At 41.7% G+C, this 21109-nt stretch overlaps 1 protein-coding gene across 1 annotated transcript; it reads left to right on the forward strand.

The window, feature by feature from the left end:
• The first annotated feature begins 6618 nt into the window (after positions 1 to 6618).
• Positions 6619 to 20707, forward strand: SNCG (synuclein gamma). Its single transcript, XM_053451126.1, has 5 exons — positions 6619 to 6954; positions 11427 to 11468; positions 12534 to 12661; positions 16344 to 16421; positions 20258 to 20707. The coding sequence occupies exons 1-5, from the start codon at positions 6834 to 6836 to the stop codon at positions 20279 to 20281; spliced, it is 393 nt and encodes a 130-aa protein (XP_053307101.1). The 5' UTR covers positions 6619 to 6833; the 3' UTR covers positions 20282 to 20707.
• Positions 20708 to 21109: the final 402 nt, after the last annotated feature.

Below are 21109 nucleotides of genomic sequence, written 5' to 3' on the forward strand. Positions count from 1 at the left end.
TGGACAGCGCTCTTAAGGGGGTGAGAACAGCGAAGGGTCTGTCAAATAATTGGGGAGCCAAGTCATGGCATTTACGTGTTAACCTGCCTGCCGGGAGTGATCTCAGCAGCTGGCAGCAATGTGTCGGAGTGGCTGGTTAATTGGTGAACGAATGAAAGTTTAACTTTACTGTGAGGGTTATATATAAGTGGAACAGCCTTCCAGCAGAAGTGGTAAAGGTTAATACAGTAGGCATACTACGGCCTAAGTCTTTACAGAGTGTAATTATCTCTGGTTATGCTGGATTGGTCACAGATTCCCAGCACGCGCAGTTATCCCAAAAATGTACATATAAACATATGACATATAGACAGGTGAGCTGCAATAAAACGTCCGTATGACATCACATGAATAACAGCACAAACGATGTCACGCCATTCAAAAAATGATTCGGTGTTGGCAGAAATGTTCCGCACAATCACAATGACTTCTTCCCTCTGAAGGTTTAATCGCATCATCTTTTAATGAAACCTTTCCAATTTCCATGGCAACGCCCTATCAGTGCCTGCTTTTGTGTCACATGACAAATTACGTCTTCCTTTAAAAATACAAATGTGACAAATGTTACAAGATCATATTTACACATTCCTCCAGTATGACGTGCTGTTACCTTGTTGAAGTCAAAAAAACAGGTTGGGGAAGGGGAAGGAGACCATCTGCCACACAACAAGGAGCCATACCTGGGAACTTTGTGGCTTTGGTTACCCAGAGCCCACTCTTGTGGGATGCGGGGTCCCGCTGACGTCAGTGAGAGGCCCTGTGATGTCGTTGTGAGACGCACGCAATTGTGAGCAGGGACCGGGAAGTCCGGCGACCCAGAGACTTCCTGTAGTGACATGGAGAAGTGGCTGCTCACCTGGGGCCTTACCCAATGGCAAAGCCTCCATAGTTTACTTCCACCCGGCGCTGCACGTCCTTAAAAAGAGGAGAGCAGGGATATGGAGCTTCCCTGAGGGCAGCACTGATGTCAAACATGGCCCTGATAATTACATGTAAGGGGAACCAGTGGGTCCAGTGGGAATGTCCCTGGCCGCCATTGCTGCCTTCTTTGTATTGAAAGCTGGATACAAGATGGGTAGCCGCTGCGGTGCTCGTCTAGGGAAAAAGGGTCTCCCAAAGAACCGGACCACCAGTCACGGCGCGTCACACCAGTCTCCTGGTTCCCGTAACCCTGCCGTTCATCTTAATTTCGCCTGTGACCCCCCTCCCCGCCGCTGTCTTGCTATTTGCTGTCACGATATGACATCATATTCACACATATTACACAGCAAAACTATTTAGCCCTTTTTTTGTGCTAATGGGCCGGTTGGGAAGTCTTGTTTTTCAACCAGCCTTTTGCTGATTCGCAGGGAGCCTTGGCTCTCCTGGACGTACCGCCCTGGGCCTAGCTGGTCTAGGCCACAAACGCTAGGTTCCAGTCTAAAAAGACCCATAACCATCCACCAGAACCGCCATGGTTATCATACCATCAATGCCAATCACACAACCTAAACCAACTGAACCCAAGAAAAACCTATGGTAGAACTCCCCCCCCGCCTCCAAATCATCCAACCAATCCGAGATCACTACCATCATCAGCTATAGATGGGGACCTCTTCCTCTGTCCGCCAAAAACCCTATCCCTTCAGAATCATACGTTCTCCACTCCTAATCCAGGCCGGACCATGCCACCCTTTCCCTTGTGCCTTCACTTCCTTCCCTTTCGAGCAAAAAGGTTCTCTCCAGGTTTCGGCCAGACACTCCCTGTGAATTACTGCTCCTCTGCGTCTCCGGGCGACCATGGAGAAACTCAGGCCCACTTCCCCTCCAAAAACCTGCAGCTGTCAGTGGGGCCAGCCGCCGACGTCAGCGGGACCGCCTACTCGCAATTTAAGGCCTTCTCTGGACACCAACAATGAGGCACCTGGGTGGGAGGAGAGGCCGCTCAACTCTAAAGTTTGGTCAGAACCTGCAAAAATGCACCAAAAATATACAAAAATAGGGGGGGGGGGCGCACAACCAAAAAAAGCATAAAAGGTTCAGATTCCCGGGTTCGGAGCTAAAGAATGGGCTGAAGGATTTACGACACGCTCGCAGGATCATGCATCAACCAGCAGAGGGAGCTGTGGATCTTCGACCGGATCAATCAGAAATGTCGGCCATCTTAGGTCGGTGATTACCTTGTAGAGCAGGTACGGTTGGATGCTTTGGCCTCCTTTCACACACGTTATACGAGAGAAAAAAAAATGTCTTTGTTGTCTTTAATTCCTGGAATTATTTCGGGGAGTGGACCTATTCAACCAGAACGGAATTAGACTTAAATGAACAGATAATAATAACTAAAAAAGTCGAATTTGAGCGATTTCATATTTCATCCCTGCATGTTTTTCTCTTTTTACTCCACTAAGAGGGTGGTAGATAAGTGGAGCAGCCTTCCAGCAGATGGAGTAGAAGCCAATACAGTGAGGGAATGTAAACACGCATGGGATAGAGACCAACCACTGATTAAGGTCTGAGTCTTTACAGGCAGACTAGGCCCCGAATAGGCCGGATATGCACACCAATAAGGAATAGTCATGGTCAATAAACGACTGTGAACTGTATAGCTGGGGTTAGCAGAGCTCGTCCGGCCCCTGCATTCTATAATACCGGCTTTCTTAATTTCACGGGGGATAAACTTTGGAATAGATCGTTCCGTTACATGCGCTGACGCGGCTTCCAATGTTTTATGATAAAAGAGACACGGATTACGCTCGGCTTCCGGGTGATCGGTGGGCAATCAATACTGCAGCGGCTTCCGGGAATGAAAGCTTTAAAGATTTGACCTTGAGAAAGCCTTTGCTGCACTAATTGGTTTTAAGGAACCCTCCGGCCATCAGATACTCAAGGTTTCCATGATTACAGCCATTTTGGCGAGGCTCTTCATGATGGGCTACTAAAGGGTTAATATTTCAAGAGTCAGGGTCAGCTCATTTACAAAGTTCCCATGTATGCTTATCATGTGACACATTACATTCCCCCCCCCCATCTATCCCGCGTGTAGTATTAACCAGGCCTGGACTGGCCACCTGGCACATGAGCGGGCTGGTGGCCGTGAAGGTCGTATAATTGTTGGGTGGTCGCGCTGACGTTGGCAGGTGGTCCACTGACAGTGGTTGGCATACCTGGGAACTTCTGAACTCCGGCTACCCAGAGCCTTCCCTTGCGGGACACGGCCAGGACTGCACACTGACGTCAGCGGACGGTCCTGTGACATCACGGGAAACACCTGCATTTAAAGGATAAATAGGTGGGGAGCGTTGCGTGTCAAGACCCCGCTCCCACGACCCGGAGGATTCGGGTGTTGACCAGGGGAACCGAAGAACGCGTGCTTCCCCCGGGTCAAATCCGGATTGGTTCCCAGGTATGGTGGGTGGTCTACTGACGTTGGGCGGGGCTAGCCTCAATCACATAAAAATTGAGAGTGGTAGGAGGGGAAGTGGGCGGGGAATGGGCGTGTCTACCGGAGATTCTCAGCAGTGACCCGGTGATCAATCAAGAGCCACCGAGCCACCCGTGATCCAGGAAGTACTCCATTTATATCCTGCCGACATTTAGGGATGAGCGCTGGCCGCCTGCGCATTGCACCGTGACACTCAATAATGACATCATATGTCACTGTGAGGAGATAAATGTCTGAGCTCTGATGCGTTCGCCAGACTGAACGATTCCGCGCATTTCTGTCTATGCAGCAGTTCTTCGGCTTTAACTAATGATCATCGAGCAGAGAAATAAAGACATACCATCCATCAAAAGATAACACACGCATGTTATACAGTGTCTGGGGCTACACAGGGTTAAAAATCAGGCTGCATTTAGATAAGTGCATTAGAAAAGAACAGAGTGATTAACCCAAGCCTGTCTGGAGTGGTTAATGTAATGGGGAAGGGTTTTACTGTCCATCTTATTAGAAGTCGAGGTCCCACGAGAGGGATCTGCTTTCTTCTATGACATCACTCTGCACCAGATAATAGCAATGGAGTCTTCAGTCAGATCGGGGGAGGGGTTAAAGGGGAAGTCCCACGGAAAAAATATCTTCCTCCTTGAACATAACCATACCTGGGAACCAAGCGCTCTATACGGTAATAACCCCCCAGCGCTGTATACAGTAATATAACCCCCCCGCGCTGTATACAGTAATATAACCCCCCAGCGCTGTATACAGTAATATAACCCCCAGCGCTGTATACAGTAATATAACCCCCAGTGCTGTATACAGTAATATAACCCCCAGTGCTGTATACAGTAATATAACCCCCAGCGCTGTATACAGTAATATAACCCCCAGCGCTGTATACAGTAATATAACCCCCAGCGCTGTATACAGTAATATAACCCCCCAGCACTGTATTCAGTAATATAACCCCCAGCGCTGTATACAGTAATATAACCCCCCAGCGCTGTATACAGTAATATAACCCCCCAGCACTGTATACAGTAATATAACCCCCCAGCGCTGTATACAGTAATATAACCCCCCAGCACTGTATAGAGTAATGTAACCCCCAGCGCTGTATACAGTACTATAACCCCCAGCGCTGTATACAGTAATATAACCCCCAGTGCTGTATACAGTAATATAACCCCCAGCGCTGTATACAGTAATATAACCCCCAGCGCTGTATACAGTAATATAACCCCCAGCGCTGTATACAGTAATATAACCCCCCAGCACTGTATACAGTAATATAACCCCCAGCGCTGTATACAGTAATATAACCTCCAGCGCTGTATACAGTAATATAACCCCCCAGCGCTGTATACAGTAATATAACCCCCCAGAGCTGTATACAGTAATATAACCCCCAGTGCTGTATACAGTAATATAACCCCCCAGCGTTGTATACAGTAATAACCCCCCAGAGCTGTATACAGTAATATAACCCCCAGCGCTGTATACAGTAATATAACCCCCAGAGCTGTATACACTAATAACCCCCAGTGCTGTATACAGTAATAACCCCCAGCGCTGTATACAGTAATATAACCCCCAGCGCTGTATACAGTAATATAACCCCCAGCGCTGTATACAATAATATAACCCCCAGCGCTGTATACAGTAATATAACCCCCAGCGCTGTATACAGTAATATAACCCCCCAGCTCTGTATACAGTAATATAACCCCCAGTGCTGTATACAGTAATATAACCCCCAGCGCTGTATACAGTAATATAACCCCCAGTGCTGTATACAGTAATATAACCCCCAGCGCTGTATACAGTAATATAACCCCCCCAGCGCTGTATACAGTAATATAACCCCCCCAGCGCTGTATACAGTAATATAACCCCCAGGGCTGTATAATAACCCCCCAGCGTTGTTCCAATAAACTCCCTTTATCTGCAGACCTGGAGCCGCCGTTGCTGTCAGTCATGTGATATTTTGAGTGACTTTTCCTGCTCAAACACCACACTGAGCTGATGCTTTACGGCAATGCTAACGAAGTCCGTTCCTCCATAGACTTTCACTAGTAAGTGATTAAGACTGAGCCATTCTATTGTTCCCCACAGGCAGTATGATAAGGAGTCGGGGTGTTTAGTAGATCGGGGGTCAGATAACAGAGAGAGAATCATACAAACGGCTGATAGGCAGCCGCCTGAAATGTTATATTATGTAAAAACATACTTTTGATCTGTCGCTAGTAATCAGTGGCATAGTCTGGTCTCTGCTGCCCCTCTGCTGCAAAACAGGGATCCAGTCGCCCTATTGGACGATCAGGCTCCCTGTAGCGCCATTGCTCAATGGGCCAGTTAAAAGAGAGATCACCGATCTCCTCAACCGACCCATTAACTCTACGGAGGGCCGTGCTGCTGAGCCAGTCCCACCCGGCACAGCCTCTCTTTAAAAAGTGGAGTGCGGGATATGATGTCATACATCAGCAGTAACTACAACAGCACGGGGGGGGGGGGTTGGGGGTTTGCTCGATGCCATCCAAAAGCAGCCGACAGCCCATGTTGTCGGGACTATCCAGGCAAAATTCGGGACTGTTAGCACCCCCCCTAAACGACCCTGACCCATAAGTATTTTTTTAGGATCAGCTATCATTTGGCCCCCCCAGCAAGCGCCCACTCAATAGTACCCAATAGCACTAATAGTAAGAAAATGCATCCCTTTCTCTGGCCAATAAAGGGTTAATTCTGCATTGATAACGTGCACTGATACAGAGCCCTGGCTGCGGTGCATGCATTTTTGTCGCATGCCATGCAATTAATCAGAAGCCGCGCTTGTGTCCTAGAGCCCCAATGAGATGATTGTCCGATGACCGACCCCCTCCCCCCCCCCCGGTTATTTGAGAAGCTCGTTTTATTCTATTTTAAATTTTTTTTTGCAATAAAAGATTGCGACCGCCTGCGGAATATTTCCTACGGATCACATCTTAAGGCTGGCAGGTTCTGCGTGCGCAGCATCTCCCCACATCCGCTGCTTGTCCTTGAGTGGATGAAGTATAATGCAGCAAAGCTCGGGAAGTGGCTGGATCAATTACGGAGTCCCTTTTTTTTTGCATGTCCTCTCCCACCCCATCTGTTCTCCACATCTTCGACCTCCTCCTCCTCCTCCTTCTTCTTCTCCAGCCCCCATCCCAACTTGATGTACCACTCACATGCATATCATTAATATTTTAATGCTGGTTGCCGGCCCTCATTGGCCAGACTGCAGTGCAGCAATTTGATAAGAAGCTGGCTGAGAGTCTGATCTAGCCACCACCCAGCAGAAGACCTACGACGCAGCAGACCCTCCAAGCTCTGAGCCCATACAGCAAGCAAGCAAGCAAGCATGGACGTCTTTAAGAAAGGTTTCTCCATTGCTAAGGAAGGCGTGGTGGCTGCGGCAGAGAAGACCAAGCAAGGTGTGACCGAAGCTGCAGGAAAAACCAAGGAGGGGGTCATGTATGTAGGTGAGTGCAACCTCGAAACCACGAAGGGAAGTAGGACCTTGAGAACAGGGCAAGTTTTTCAACGCCTCACCTTCACGCGGCGCTCAAAGTCACATCCCTGCCCTGCCCAAAGTTTCTGGGTAGAAGAACACGGGCAGATTAGATGACCTCCTGTCCTACTCTCGGGTTTAAAAAAATATAGTGTCCTCGATACATTAAAAACAGTAGAAGACCTTAGAACCGGTGGGGGGAGGTCACACTGGATGGAGAGGGTCTTCTAGGTAGTAGAGCCGTATTGGTCCAAGAGAAGACCTTTAGTTGAGGTTGAGACCTTTTATTGGACCAACATAGGGTTTTGGGAACTCAAAGGTCTCGTCTTCAGAAGGATAGATTCCATCTGAAGAAGAGACCTCTCTGGCCTAAAGTAGAGAGAACATTCCAAAGCTTAAGGAGTCATCTGAAAGTGATAGATCTGGGGCTGTAGGTCTCCTACAGCCACTTTTAGGGAAACAACCCCAGTTAACGGGGGAGGGGGGCAAAAGAAAATGATGGGAGATATTGTTGATGTTGGTCGTTGATTGACACGAGCTCTCCATGGTGCTGATCACTCTATTAACCCGTTAGTGACTGTGATTGAGTATTTTGCATACTGGGGTCTCTAGGAGGACAGTAAAGTCAGATTTGAGTGAATAACCTCTTAATTGTATATATAAATCGTGTCCTGGGCCATAAACGGGGATAAACGACGCAAAGTCATATTTTTATTAGCATTTTAGCTCCTCTTTATTTAAAATAGGTAATCTTTCGCAAAAAAAACATCCATCGGAGTCACATTCGTTTTGATGCTACCACTTCTGCTGGGAGGCTGATCTTGGCACATGCGACAGAAAGAACTTATTATTTGGAATAGAACCATGAAAGCGGGTTTCTAACTGAGTTACAGGAAACAGAATTACGGAAACTTTTTTTCATTTCAACATTATTTCTGGATGTTGTTTCGTCTATTCCGACAAAAAAATAAATAAAAATAAATAAATAAATAAATAAATAATAAAAAAAAAATTTTTTTGCATTACGTAAGATGCTGGCATGTTCTTTTAGGTCATTGGGTGTGGCAGCTCATCAATAATGACCGGTTTAAGAGCGGGTGTGCCGCGAAAAAAAAGGGCGTATGAGCATTTTCTTCTTTCGGAATTCGAAATGAAAAATTTCCATCGAGAGGTTTGAACCTCAAAGGTGAACGCACTCAGAGCAAGACGTTCTAGTGAAAAATAATCTAAAACTAGTGTTGAAGGTGGTAGATAAGTGGAACAGCCACCCAGCAGAAGTGGTAGAGTTTAATACAGTGAGGGAATATAAACATGAATGGGATAGGCATGCGGCTCCTGAATCTAAGAAGACAACGGAATAAAAAGGGCCGACTTGGCGGCCAGAATCAGGCTGATTTGCCACCAAATTCCATGTAGAGCCTTAAAGTTCTCTTTATTTATATTTTCAACGTTTTTTGGGAGAATTTTGTTCATTCGCCTACAATATCCTCCTTTAAAATCTAACTTTTCGTAACATATAATTAAAAAAAAAAAAACAACTAAAGTTTATTGGGCTGAAAAATACATTTTTTTTTTCCTTTAACAGATTTGGAAGTAAATTTTAAAAGCGGCAGGAGATGTAAGGGAAGAAAAATAGACTATATTCCCCTAAACTTTACTAAAAATGCTATTTTTGTACCTGGGGTCTAAATTCACCTTTGACTTGGGTGTGGCAAATCAAAACTGCCACCGTCTCCCCCTAGTGGCGGAAGATAAAAGTGCAAGGAAGATTTTGTTGTGCGTAAGGATAAAGTATTTTTTTTTTTAAAGGTTTTTAGAACTATTTATTTATTTATTTGAAGTTTTAAAAATGTATTTCATCAGAATTACAAAATATATCAAAAGAAGAAGAGAATAAAATACTGGTAGCTTTGGATATACATCAATGTATACAGAAATGAATACATGAATTATATTATATTATTATAATATTATTAATATATCAGTTATACAAATGTTTAAAAAGAAGAAAAAAGGCAAAAAGAGAAAGAAAAAAAGGAAAGGTTTTTAGAACTATATTATGACAGGCTTATATTATGAGTTTTTCATCATTTTTGAGCCATGGTTTTAGGAAATAGAGGGTCGAATAGATCCGTGGCCCCCTAGTGGCCGTTATTATGTACAGCAAGTTTTCTTAAATTGCTGTCTCATTGCAGCTATCGCTTCTCTCGCCTCTTCTTCATATCATTTGTTTTTTTTTCTCCCCATTTTTGTTCTATTTAAGTAGCTGCAGGTTTTCCATAAATTGTAAAAATCCCCAAAAATGTATTTATTCTATTAATATAAAATATATTTCCTAAATATGGTATATTTATATAAATAAATAAATAAATATGTATATATTTCTTTTTTTTTATCAGGTTAGTAATAAACAATGCCTGCAGTATTACCATTTAACCCTGTTTAACTCTTTCACTGCCAGGGTGTCTTATGATGACGCATGAATTCCGTATAACTTCCGTATACGGATGGCTTCCGTGTAACTCCAATATCTCCGGCTTAATGCCTTAAAATAATTTCAAGGATTCCAGAGAATTTCTATAAATATAATAATATTTTGGTAAAAAAAAACCCAAAAAACGTAAGAATTCTCCACTATATATATCAATTTTATTAGCGTTATGTTATTTTTTTTTATAATAAACGGTCTAGTGCGGAATGGGTTAAATGCAGCATTCTGTAGCTTTCCGACAAGACCGAGCAAGTGATCTTTGGCGTCGTCAACGTCCGTTTGCAATCGAGAATTGGGCTGAATCGTGGGTGCGGCTCGCATGCCCCGTTTCGGTAAATTATCCCGCCGCGCCTAAAGAAAGTCTGATTGTTCTGTGGAAGTAGCGCAGGGCAGGACCTGTATGTAGGAGGCATGTATGCCAACATCTTGAGACATGTTCCACCTTAACACGTGACACAGGTCATGCCAAATTCATGCCAGTTTTAAAGAAGGCATTTGTACTGTTGGCCTGAAAATGTCAAATTTTGGACCAAATTGACAAGACCAACGACTGATTAAGACTAGATGGCTGGCTAGCGTTGGCCATGTGCCCAGTTACTTATATAAGCGGTAATGTACTGTCGTTAACTATACGTGGGAGCCTTAAACATTCTGTCACTCTAATACTCTTCAAACATAAAGCTTTTAATCGTCAATCAACAAATCTGTTCTAGAAAATCACTAATGGTGAACCTTCTGGCTCTAATAATGGTCTTTTTGAAAGCCATGACTTGTAGTAAGTTAAAACCAGCCCCCCCCAACCTCAACAGCTAGTCTGTGCCATCATTGCCCCCAAATAACTCGTCTGTGCCTTCTTTGACCTTTGCTACCCCCCTTCCAACATACAACATACGTAAACACACAAATCACACATACTCACTAACACACACACTCCATCTCACCCCACTTACAAACACCTACACATACATGCCTGCACACACACACACACAATTACACATCCATGCTCACACACACAAGTACACATCCATGCTCACACACACAATTACACATGCATGCTACCACACACACAAGTACACATCCATGCTCACATACATATAAAAATCTATATATATATATATATATATATATATACATACACACATATACATACATCCCACCGCCCGACCCACGCATACCTCTCACCGCTCCTGCAGCTTCCTCTCGGGCTGCTCACACACTGAGTGGGCAGCCTCGGTTTCAACACGGGGTCATGTGACCCCCCAATATGCTCCTCTCTCTGCGTGCCGGTTCAAAATAGTTTAGAAAAGGTCCCTTCCGACCGGGTGTGATTCACCAGTCGGGATAATCTGATGTGATTAAAATCAAAGTAGAATATGAAGGAGCCAGCTCACGTGGAGACTACTCACCTCAAGACCCGAAGGTTAAGATAAAAAAAAAAGCCTTAGAGTTCCCAGGTACATCAATACAGTTTAAAGAGTTTTTTGGGTTACTTTCATGCTTATTTAGTATAATTTAAGAAAACAGACAAAAAGAACATAGAAGTCAGTGTAGGTGGTACTCAAAAACAGGTCAATGTACCATTGAGTAGTTATTGGTAGATCTGCTTGGTTCTATGATATTTATGTTTTTATTTGTTTTTAAGTCGTTTCTTTATATACTTAGGTTTATTCTGCTACACTGACAGAGTCCCCCCCTTTCTTCTGCATTTACTGTCCAATCTACTCTACATATTGCTATAGATACGTCGACGACGCTTTGGAAATGTTGGCATCTCATGATGAGTGTTCTATGTGATGACACTGCATGTTTTGTCAGGTTGCATAAAAAATCCTGTGTATTCAGGTTATTCTACTAATAAGGGCTGTTATCCCAAAATTATATCCAAGTTGTGGTATCCAGAATTTCTACAATTGAGCAACAGTGATGACATTGTATCCAATTTTGTCCCGTAGGTGCCAAAACTAAAGAGGGAGTGGTACAGAGTGTCAACACAGGTAAGGAGCGGTCCTTACGGGAATGGTCTTTGTTCAAGGTAGTTGATACGTGGCGCTGAAGCCATTCTAAAGAGAGGGGGCTACGTTTCAGGTTGAGTTATTTGGAATACAGAAGGGCGAGCGGGAGTCGAAGTAAATTATGGGAAACGTTTAATGGAAATTATAGTGTTAAATGGAACAATTTCTATATTTTTATAAAATATTATAGATTTCTATGTCTTTAAGAATTTATAATATGAAGAATAGCCTCTTATCGTAAAGTAAGAGTCAAATATATACATTAAAGGCCAATTTATCCAATAGTATAAATAGTAATCCATCGCTATGGAGTCATCATCTTAACATTCTAAAATAGAATGTCGGTGCAGCCAATAGGAGCAAAGTCGATGGTATGTCACGTTGATCATGTGCAGTTCTGGTGATCTGAGTAAATTCAAGGCAGAAACATAAAATAAAAAATAAATAAATAATAAAAAAAATTTACCCTAATCCCTAAAAAAATATCACATTTTCAGTAAATGAAATGGGAAAATGTATGTTTTTTTTGTGCAGTTATTGGTGATAATTATTGATGCAATGAGAAAATGATTGGCACAGTTTAATAATAAAATAAAAATAATAATAATATTGATAAAAAAATAAAATAAAAAATAATAATGATTATAATAATAATGAAAATAAGAAGAAAAATACAAAAAAATAATAATGATCATAATAATGATAATTATAATAAAAAAATAAAATAAAAATAATAATAATGATAATAATAATGCTAATAAAAAAATAAAATAATAATGATAATAAAACATAAAATACAAATAATAATGATGATAATAATAATACAAAAATAATAATGATAACATTAAAAAAAAAATTAAAATTAAAATGATAATAATGATAATAATAAAAATAATGGCAACGTAGATTTCAAATGATGTCTTCGACATTAATAAAGGAAATTAGTAATAGACACAACATAATTTACGAGAGGAATACACTGCTGTGCGGAAAGGAAGCCTTTCTAAAAATATTTACTGTTTTCATGTTTTTTATCGTCATATTTAGTCGCTGAGAAGACAAAAGAACAGGCGAGTGCGGTGGGAGGCGCGGTGGTCACCGGAGTCAACCAAGTAGCTACGAAGACGGTAGAAGGCGCTGAGAACATTGTCACCACCACCGGCATCGTAAAGAAGGTACACTTTGAAAGGATGTTTTTTTTTGGGGGGGGGGTATTTTTGGATACAGAGGGGTTTGACTCGTCAAACAAAAACAGATCCAGCCTCGTCACGAAGCTTCCACCCATAACAAAGGAAGAGTATCAAAGACCTAGTAGGCTATCCGTCGGAATTCAGCCAGACGTTTCACGTCAACAAAATGCCACCCGTGGTCGCGTTCCAATTACGGATGAGCTTTAATCTATTTAGAAGTCCTTTGGCAGTTCGGCCCCATATGGCCCCCGTCTAGTCGCCCGTTTCTCCTGCTGTAAAGACTCAAACCTTAATCAGTCGTTGGTCTCGTCTTAGATTCAGAAACCATGTGCCTATCCCATGCATGTTTACATTTCCTTAGTCTATTAACCCTTTACCACTTCTGCTGGGAAGCAGTTCCACTTATCTATCTTACACATCCCATGTGCTTTTATGGTGTATAATAAGAAACTTAGATAACCCTTCAGCTGTTACTGGATCACAGCTCCCATTATTCCCGGCCATCTTTTGTTACGTTGTGGATGATGGGCGTTGTAGTACAGCTGACGTTAGACCAAGGTGAACAGATGTCACCAATTTCAGGAGAATTTGGGGCGTTTGACCCCATTTATTATTTGTTTCTACCCCATTAAGCCTAAAGGTAAATTATATTTTAAGGTAACCAGGTATGCAGCCTAAAGTGGCAGGGTCGGGGGGAGGCAGCCCCTCTGCCGCAAAACAGCAGGCCAGTCTCCCTATTCACTTATTCCATGAGGCAGCGATATGACATCACTTGTTCCAGAAATGACATCGCATCAAATTGCTGCTCCCAATTAATAAAATCCTCCCAATGATTGGAATAATAATCTTTACACAGTTACCAAAGTTTGTTAACTGCATAAAGGCTAACTTTGAACTAGGGTGACATAACTGCTCACTGCCACTAGAGGGCAGCATTGCAATGCGCCAGATCCATTTATATTCCGCACAGTTTTCGGTATTAATTTAGGGAGGTTTATGTTAAATCATCCCATTGATCTCTCTATGCATTATGCAGGGCCAGCTCAATCCACCTTGCAGGAGATGGCTTTATGATCTAAAACGTTAAGCATTAGAGGCTTAGATGTAATGCAAGGAAGTTTTACATTGCTGAGAGGGTGGTAGATAAGTGGAACAGCCTCCCAGCACAAGTGGTAGAGGCTGACGCAGTTAGGGAATAATAATAATAATGATAATAATAATAATAATAATAATAATAATAATGATGATTATTATATGATAATAATAATAAAAATAAAATAAAAATTATAATAAAATAATAAAATAAAAATTATAATAAAATAATAATAATGATAATAATATTAATGATTATTATATGATAATAATAAAAATAAAATAAAAATTATAATAAAATAAAATAAAAATTATAATAAAATTATAATAATGATAATAATAATAATGATTATTATATGATAGTAATAAAAATAAAATACAAATTATAATAAAATAATAAAATAATAATAATGATAATAATAAAAATAATATGGCTCCAGGATCTAAGAAGAGCCTAAAGATAGATTAAGGAAGATGGGCAGACTGGGTGGGCCAAATGGGTTTTATCTGTCATCAAACTCTATGTTCCTGTGTTAATCTAATAATAATAATAATAGTTTATAAAATGGGAAGATCAACTGAATGGATTTAATGGATCTCAGTCGTTATAATGCTGCCGGCTTTAAATCTGCCTCTCCCTTAAAGAGCAATTAAAATACTTTTATTTCCAGCTTCACAAAACATTTAAAAGCCCCCTTTCCTATATTAAAAGTGGCTTTTTTCCCCCTGTTAAAAAAAACCAGTGGATTTAATAAAAAAATAAAATAAAAAAAATAAAATATTCCTGGAAGATGCCTAGAGATGCGTGTGCGGTCATGGCTGGTACCTTTATGGTCGGTGACCAACTTTGCCCACCAGCAGCACTAAGAAGAAGACACTTTCCAGGAACTGAGCATAAACGTGCGTTATTGATGCTTTTTTAAATTACATTAATTTACATTTTTACGGGGCCCCTTTTAATATAATTAAGGGCTGTTTAAAGATTTTAGGAAGATTTGGTGGCTCTTTAGACAATCCTTCAGTCGTTGGTCTCGTCTTAGATTCAGGAGCCATATGCCTATCCCATTCATGTTTAATCCCCTCACTGTATTAGCCTCTGCCACCTCTGCTGGGAGGCCATTCCACTTATCCATCACTTTCACGGTAAGGCACTGGTCCCGTACGAGATACTACGGGACAAGAATTTGGCCAAAAGAGCGAAAATAAGTTGAAAGAATGGGGAGGGACAAATAAACCGGGTATAGATCGGGGAGGACCAAGACCAGGAACCAGACAGATGACTAAAGGAGATCTAAGGACACTTAAAAAACACAGACACGTCGGTATGTTCAGAATGAGCCTCCATAAATCAGAGCTAGCGATGCCGCCTGTCACTTTGCGGAATCCCCGGTGTGACATGTCATTAAGACGTGTCTGTAACGTGTTCCGCGTGGTACACGCCTGTGTTTGTCTTCACTAGAAATGGCACCTAGATTACAGAATGAAAGAGTTCTCGTTCCTAGCCTAGTGCGGAATGCCTTAAACCGGCAGATTGACGGATTCCGCTCCACCTGCCGAGCAGCGGCCACTCGGGAGAGCGAGAGGCGAGAGGGGGTGGTAGGAGGACAATGATTGCGCAATCTATTCTAGGAGCAGGAAATGCGGACGTTAATAGGCTTTAAAAATGTCACATTAATCCATCAGCAATTTTGTGGTTAAAGTTTTAAAAAAAAATAGCCAAAATTCTAAAAACCCAACTTTTTCTCCAAAAAAAAAAGAACATATTTACTTATGTCTCAAGATAACGTTATTTTGAAAGAAAATCTTTAGTCAAATTATATTTACTTTAGTCTAGAAGGTGGCCGAGATGGCTTTCTTCCTTTAACCCCTTAAGGACAATGCATTGTAAGCCCGTACGGGCTTTGTCGTGAACAGGGGCGGGCTGGGCCGGGGGGGGGTGGTTGATTGCCCCCCAGGCCGCCCTAAATGTTAGTAAAAAGGCCGGCCGAGTGGCTCGTCCAATGTCATTTGGTCTTCACTACATGGAATATGCTATAAAACGATGTCCCTACATGACCCATGATGTACCCGGTATGTCACAATAGGAAATTAGATTTAGGTTTAGGGTTAGGTAAGGGTTACATTAAAAAATGTAAAAAAAAAAAAATATATATATATGTAATTTAAAAATTTTAGAAAACTAAATACAAATAAATTCCAATCCGCAACACAACAAGGTATCATCAATATAAAAAAGGGGGGGGGATCCCAGTTTTTAAAAATCTTTTATTGAAAATTTACTTTTTTTTATTAAAAAAAGACAATAATCATCAATACAAAAAGGAAAAAAAAACACTTTTTATATGAATATGGTTTTTTAAAAAACAAACTCCTCCAAAACAAAAACAATATATATATATATAATTTGTGTATAATTTATAAAATATATATACGCAAAAAGAAAAATTACGGTTAAAGAAAGTCATAGCAAAAAACATAAAAATGATTTGGTCCTTCAAGGGGTTAAAAAATTGTACATGACCTGTTGACCTGTAATCCTCTTCCTAACTGTATATTTACATTGATTTGTCTATAGGATGAACTTGCGCGCCAAGCTGAAGACGTTGCTGCAGAGGAAGAGCCAGCAGTGGAAGCTACAGAGGCAACCGAGCAGGTGGGAATTTAAATGGTTAAAAATAAAACTAGAAGACGTTTCTCTATAAAGAAATATAACATTTGATGGCATAGAGTATGCCTATGCCATGCATGTGTAGAATCCCTCATTGTATTAGCCTCTACCACCTCTGCTGGGAGGCTGTTCCACGTATCTACCGCACTTTCAGTGCAGTAAAGTGTTACCCAGATACAGACATTGCTTTCCCTGAATAACTCATCACATACTGTGCACACATTTCGCTACGGTAGATACGGCGACAAGTCGTTTTCTGCTCTCGAACCAAATTTAAAGGAACATCGGTTTTTTCTTATTTGTATGTTTATTTTTTAATATTTAAGAGAATGACTCAGTCTTAATCACACACCGCTGGACAGTCTGGCTGCTTCCAGGTCTGCAGATAAATAGAGTTTACTGTATACAGCGCTAGGGGGGGGTATATTACTGTATACAGCGCTGGGGGGGTTATATTACTGTATACAGCGCTGGGGGGGTTATATTACTGTATACAGCGCTGGGGGTTATATTACTGTATACAGCGCTGGGGGTTATGTTACTGTATACAGCGCTGGGGGGTTATTACTGTATACAGCGCTGGGGGGTTATATTACTGTATACAGCGCTGGGGGTTATATTACTGTATACAGCGCTGGGGGTTATATTACTGTATACAGCGCTGGGGGTTATATTACTGTATACAGCGCTGGGGGGTTATATTACTGTATACAGCGCTGGGGGGTTATATTACTGTATACAGCGCTGGGGGTTATATTACTGTATACAGCGCTGGGGGTTATATTACTGTATATAGTGCTGGGAGTTATATTACTGTATACAGCGCTGGGGGTTATATTACTGTATACAGCACTGGGGGGTTATATTATTGTATACAGCGCTGGGGGTTATATTACTGTATACAGCGCTGGGGGTTATATTACTGTATACAGTGCTGGGGGTTATATTACTGTATACAGCGCTGGGAGTTATATTACTGTAGTGTATACAGCGCTGGGGGGTTATATTACTGTATACAGCGCTGGGGGGGGTATATTACTGTATACAGCGCTGGGGGTTATATTACTGTATACAGCGCTGGGGGGTTATATTACTGTATACAGCGCTGGGGGTTATATTACTGTATACAGCGCTGGGGGTTATATTACCGTATACAGCACTGGGGGGTTATATTACTGTATACAGCGCTGGGGGTTATATTACTGTATACAGCGCTGGGGGGTTATATTACTGTATACAGTGCTGGGGGTTATATTACTGTATACAGCGCTGGGGGTTATATTACTGTATACAGCGCTGGGGGGGTTATATTACTGTATACAGTGCTGGGGGTTATATTACTGTATACAGTGCTGGGGGTTATATTACTGTATACAGCACTGGGGGGTTATATTACTGTATACAGCGCTGGGGGTTATATTACTGTATACAGCGCTGGGGGGTATATTACTGTATACAGCGCTGGGGGTTATATTACTGTATACAGCGCTGGGGGTTATTACTGTATACAGCGCTGGGGGTTATATTACTATATACAGCGCTGGGGGTTATATTACTGTATACAGCACTGCGGGTTATATTACTGTATACAGCGCTGGGGGTTATATTACTGTATACAGCGCTGGGGGTTATATTACTGTATACAGTGCTGGGGGTTATATTACTGTATACAGCGCTGGGGGTTATATTACTGTATACAGCGCTGGGGGTTATATTACTGTATACAGCGCTGGGGGTTATATTACTGTATACAGTGCTGGGGGGTTATATTACTGTATACAGCGCGGTGGGGGGTTATATTACTGTATACAGCGCTGGGGGGTTATATTACTGTATACAGCGCTGGGGGTTATATTACTGTATACAGCACTGGGGGGTTATATTACTGTATACAGCGCCGGGGGTTATATTACTGTATACAGCGCTGGGGGGTTATATTACTGTATACAGCGCTGGGGTTATATTACTGTATACAGTGCTGGGGGTTATATTACTGTATACAGTGCTGGGGGGTTATATTACTGTATACAGCGCTGGGGGTTATATTACTGTATACAGCTCTGGGGGTTATATTACTGTATACAGCGCTGGGGGGTTATATTACTGTATACAGCGCTGGGGGTTATATTACTGTATACAGCGCTGGGGGGTTATATTACTGTATACAGCGCTGGGGGTTATATTACTGTATACAGCGCTGGGGGTTATATTACTGTATACAGTGCTGGGGGGTTATATTACTGTATACAGCGCTGGGGGTTATATTACTGTATACAGCGCTGGGGGTTATATTACTGTATACAGTGCTGGGGGTTATATTACTGTATACAGCGCTGGGGGTTATATTACTGTATACAGCGCTGGGGGTTATATTACTGTATACAGCGCTGGGGGTTATATTACTGTATACAGTGCTGGGGGGTTATATTACTGTATACAGCGAGGTGGGGGGTTATATTACTGTATACAGCGCTGGGGGGTTATATTACTGTATACAGCGCTGGGGGTTATATTACTGTATACAGCACTGGGGGGTTATATTACTGTATACAGTGCTGGGGGGTTATATTACTGTATACAGCGCTGGGGGTTATATTACTGTATACAGCGCTGGGGGGTTATATTACTGTATACAGCGCTGGGGGTTATATTACTGTATACAGCGCTGGGGGGTTATATTACTGTATACAGCGCTGGGGGTTATATTACTGTATACAGCGCTGGGGGTTATATTACTGTATACAGTGCTGGGGGGTTATATTACTGTATACAGTGCTGGGGGGTTATATTACTGTATACAGCGCTGGGGGTTATATTACTGTGTATACTGCGCTGGGGGGGTTATATTACTGTATACAGCGCTGGGGGTTATATTACTGTATACAGCGTTCGGGGGGTTATATTACTGTATACAGTGCTGGGGGTTATATTACTGTATACAGCGCTGGGGGGTTATATTACTGTATACAGCGCTGGGGGTTATATTACTGTATACAGCGCTGGGGGTTATATTACTGTATACAGTGCTGGGGGGTTATATTACTGTATACAGCGCTGGGGGGGATATATTTTTCCATGTGGCTTCTTGTTTATTAAAATCTTTCGTCCTTTAGGCAAATATAACTTACGTTGACCTGGTTGTTCCGGATAAATTATGATATGCCAAGGCAGAATGCTGAGCCGGAGATCTGGCATGGATCACGTTATTCTAAAACATGCGCAGCGACGCGAAGAATGTCTCTGTTATATCGGCGTATAATTCGGGGTTTTTTCCCGTCTTGCCTGCTCGGCACCCATAAGCCCGACGTATATACAGAATATGATTGCTATTTATCCCCCCTGCATGCATCATGCAATACAGAACCAATATTTGTATTCACCGAATCTATATCATTACAGGGTGCAAATAATATGCGGTTTGAAATGATTAACCCTTTAGGATCTAATCAGTGAATTACACCCAATTCACCACTCGGATTTCCCACAGAAAGGCGTTTTCAGTTAGCAAAATGAATACATAATATAATAATTAATATATAAGTGGTCCAAGGAAGGACAGGGCCATGGGCGGCCAAGGCTGGCCTGTGGGGCCAAATCCAACGGACGAGCTGCTGAAAGAGTTAATGCTGGTTCTGATAGAAAGGCGTCAAATCACTTCAAGAGGTATTAGGCCAGAGTCTCCTTAATAATTAAATTAGGCATGTTTCGGGGCCAGATCATGCCTTAAAGAATGAATCGTATTAGTATTGCCTGTATCTTTATTATATTTTTATGTCCAGGAAAATCGTACATTTAATAATCTAATTTTTTTTTTTCCTCAGGCCGCTGAGGGTGGAAATGAATGAAATCTTTGAAGAACTCGTCTTGCTAAGACCATGGCTGGGGAATCATTAACGCCACACGCTAATTACGGCTTAAGCCGTCACCGCCTTCCATTTACCGTTTGTCATGTATGTGTATGTCTGCCATTCATGCCCTGACTATGTATGTTCATCTGTGACTATCACGCATTATTCTATTTATATATATTTTTTTATATATATTTTTACTGTCTGTAATTACGGTTTATTTATATATTTTTTATTTTAACTTTTTTCCATTCGGCTCAATTCTTTTTATGTCACATAGTGTATTATCTTTATTATTTTTATTATTATTATTATTAATATTATTATTATTTGTCTATTTTCATATTCATGTTGGCACTTTAATTCCCTACTTGGAAATAATTTTTTTTTTAATAACAGAAATAAAATTGTGTTTCAGTTTTATGTGGATTTTTTCCATTGGTTATAAGGAAATTATGAAATTAATATTGTATTGAGCACAGAATAGTGCAAAAGTGACAACAGCAAATAATTTGACCCATACATTCGTTTTCAGGAACAATGCTTCCCTAGGCAAATCTAATGAGGGTATGGCTAATATGGAGTTATGGACTCTGTCCGACCATTTTATTTTGATGTAGTGGTCGCTGACCATTTCTGGTGCACATCAAGGCATGCTCCGGTCTACCGAGAGTCTGTGATATATTGTGCTGCCCGTTGGGTAGGTGAGGGACTAATGGTCCTAGAAGCAGGGGGAATGGGAGTGGACACTTGAACGGGGGAGATTGGGTTCATTAGGGTATGGAGTGCCAACTGGTAGAGTGGACAAGGTCAAATGGACGTTGG

Source organism: Spea bombifrons, chromosome 11 (genome assembly GCF_027358695.1).
Source record: "Spea bombifrons isolate aSpeBom1 chromosome 11, aSpeBom1.2.pri, whole genome shotgun sequence".
NCBI lineage: Eukaryota > Metazoa > Chordata > Amphibia > Anura > Pelobatidae > Spea > Spea bombifrons.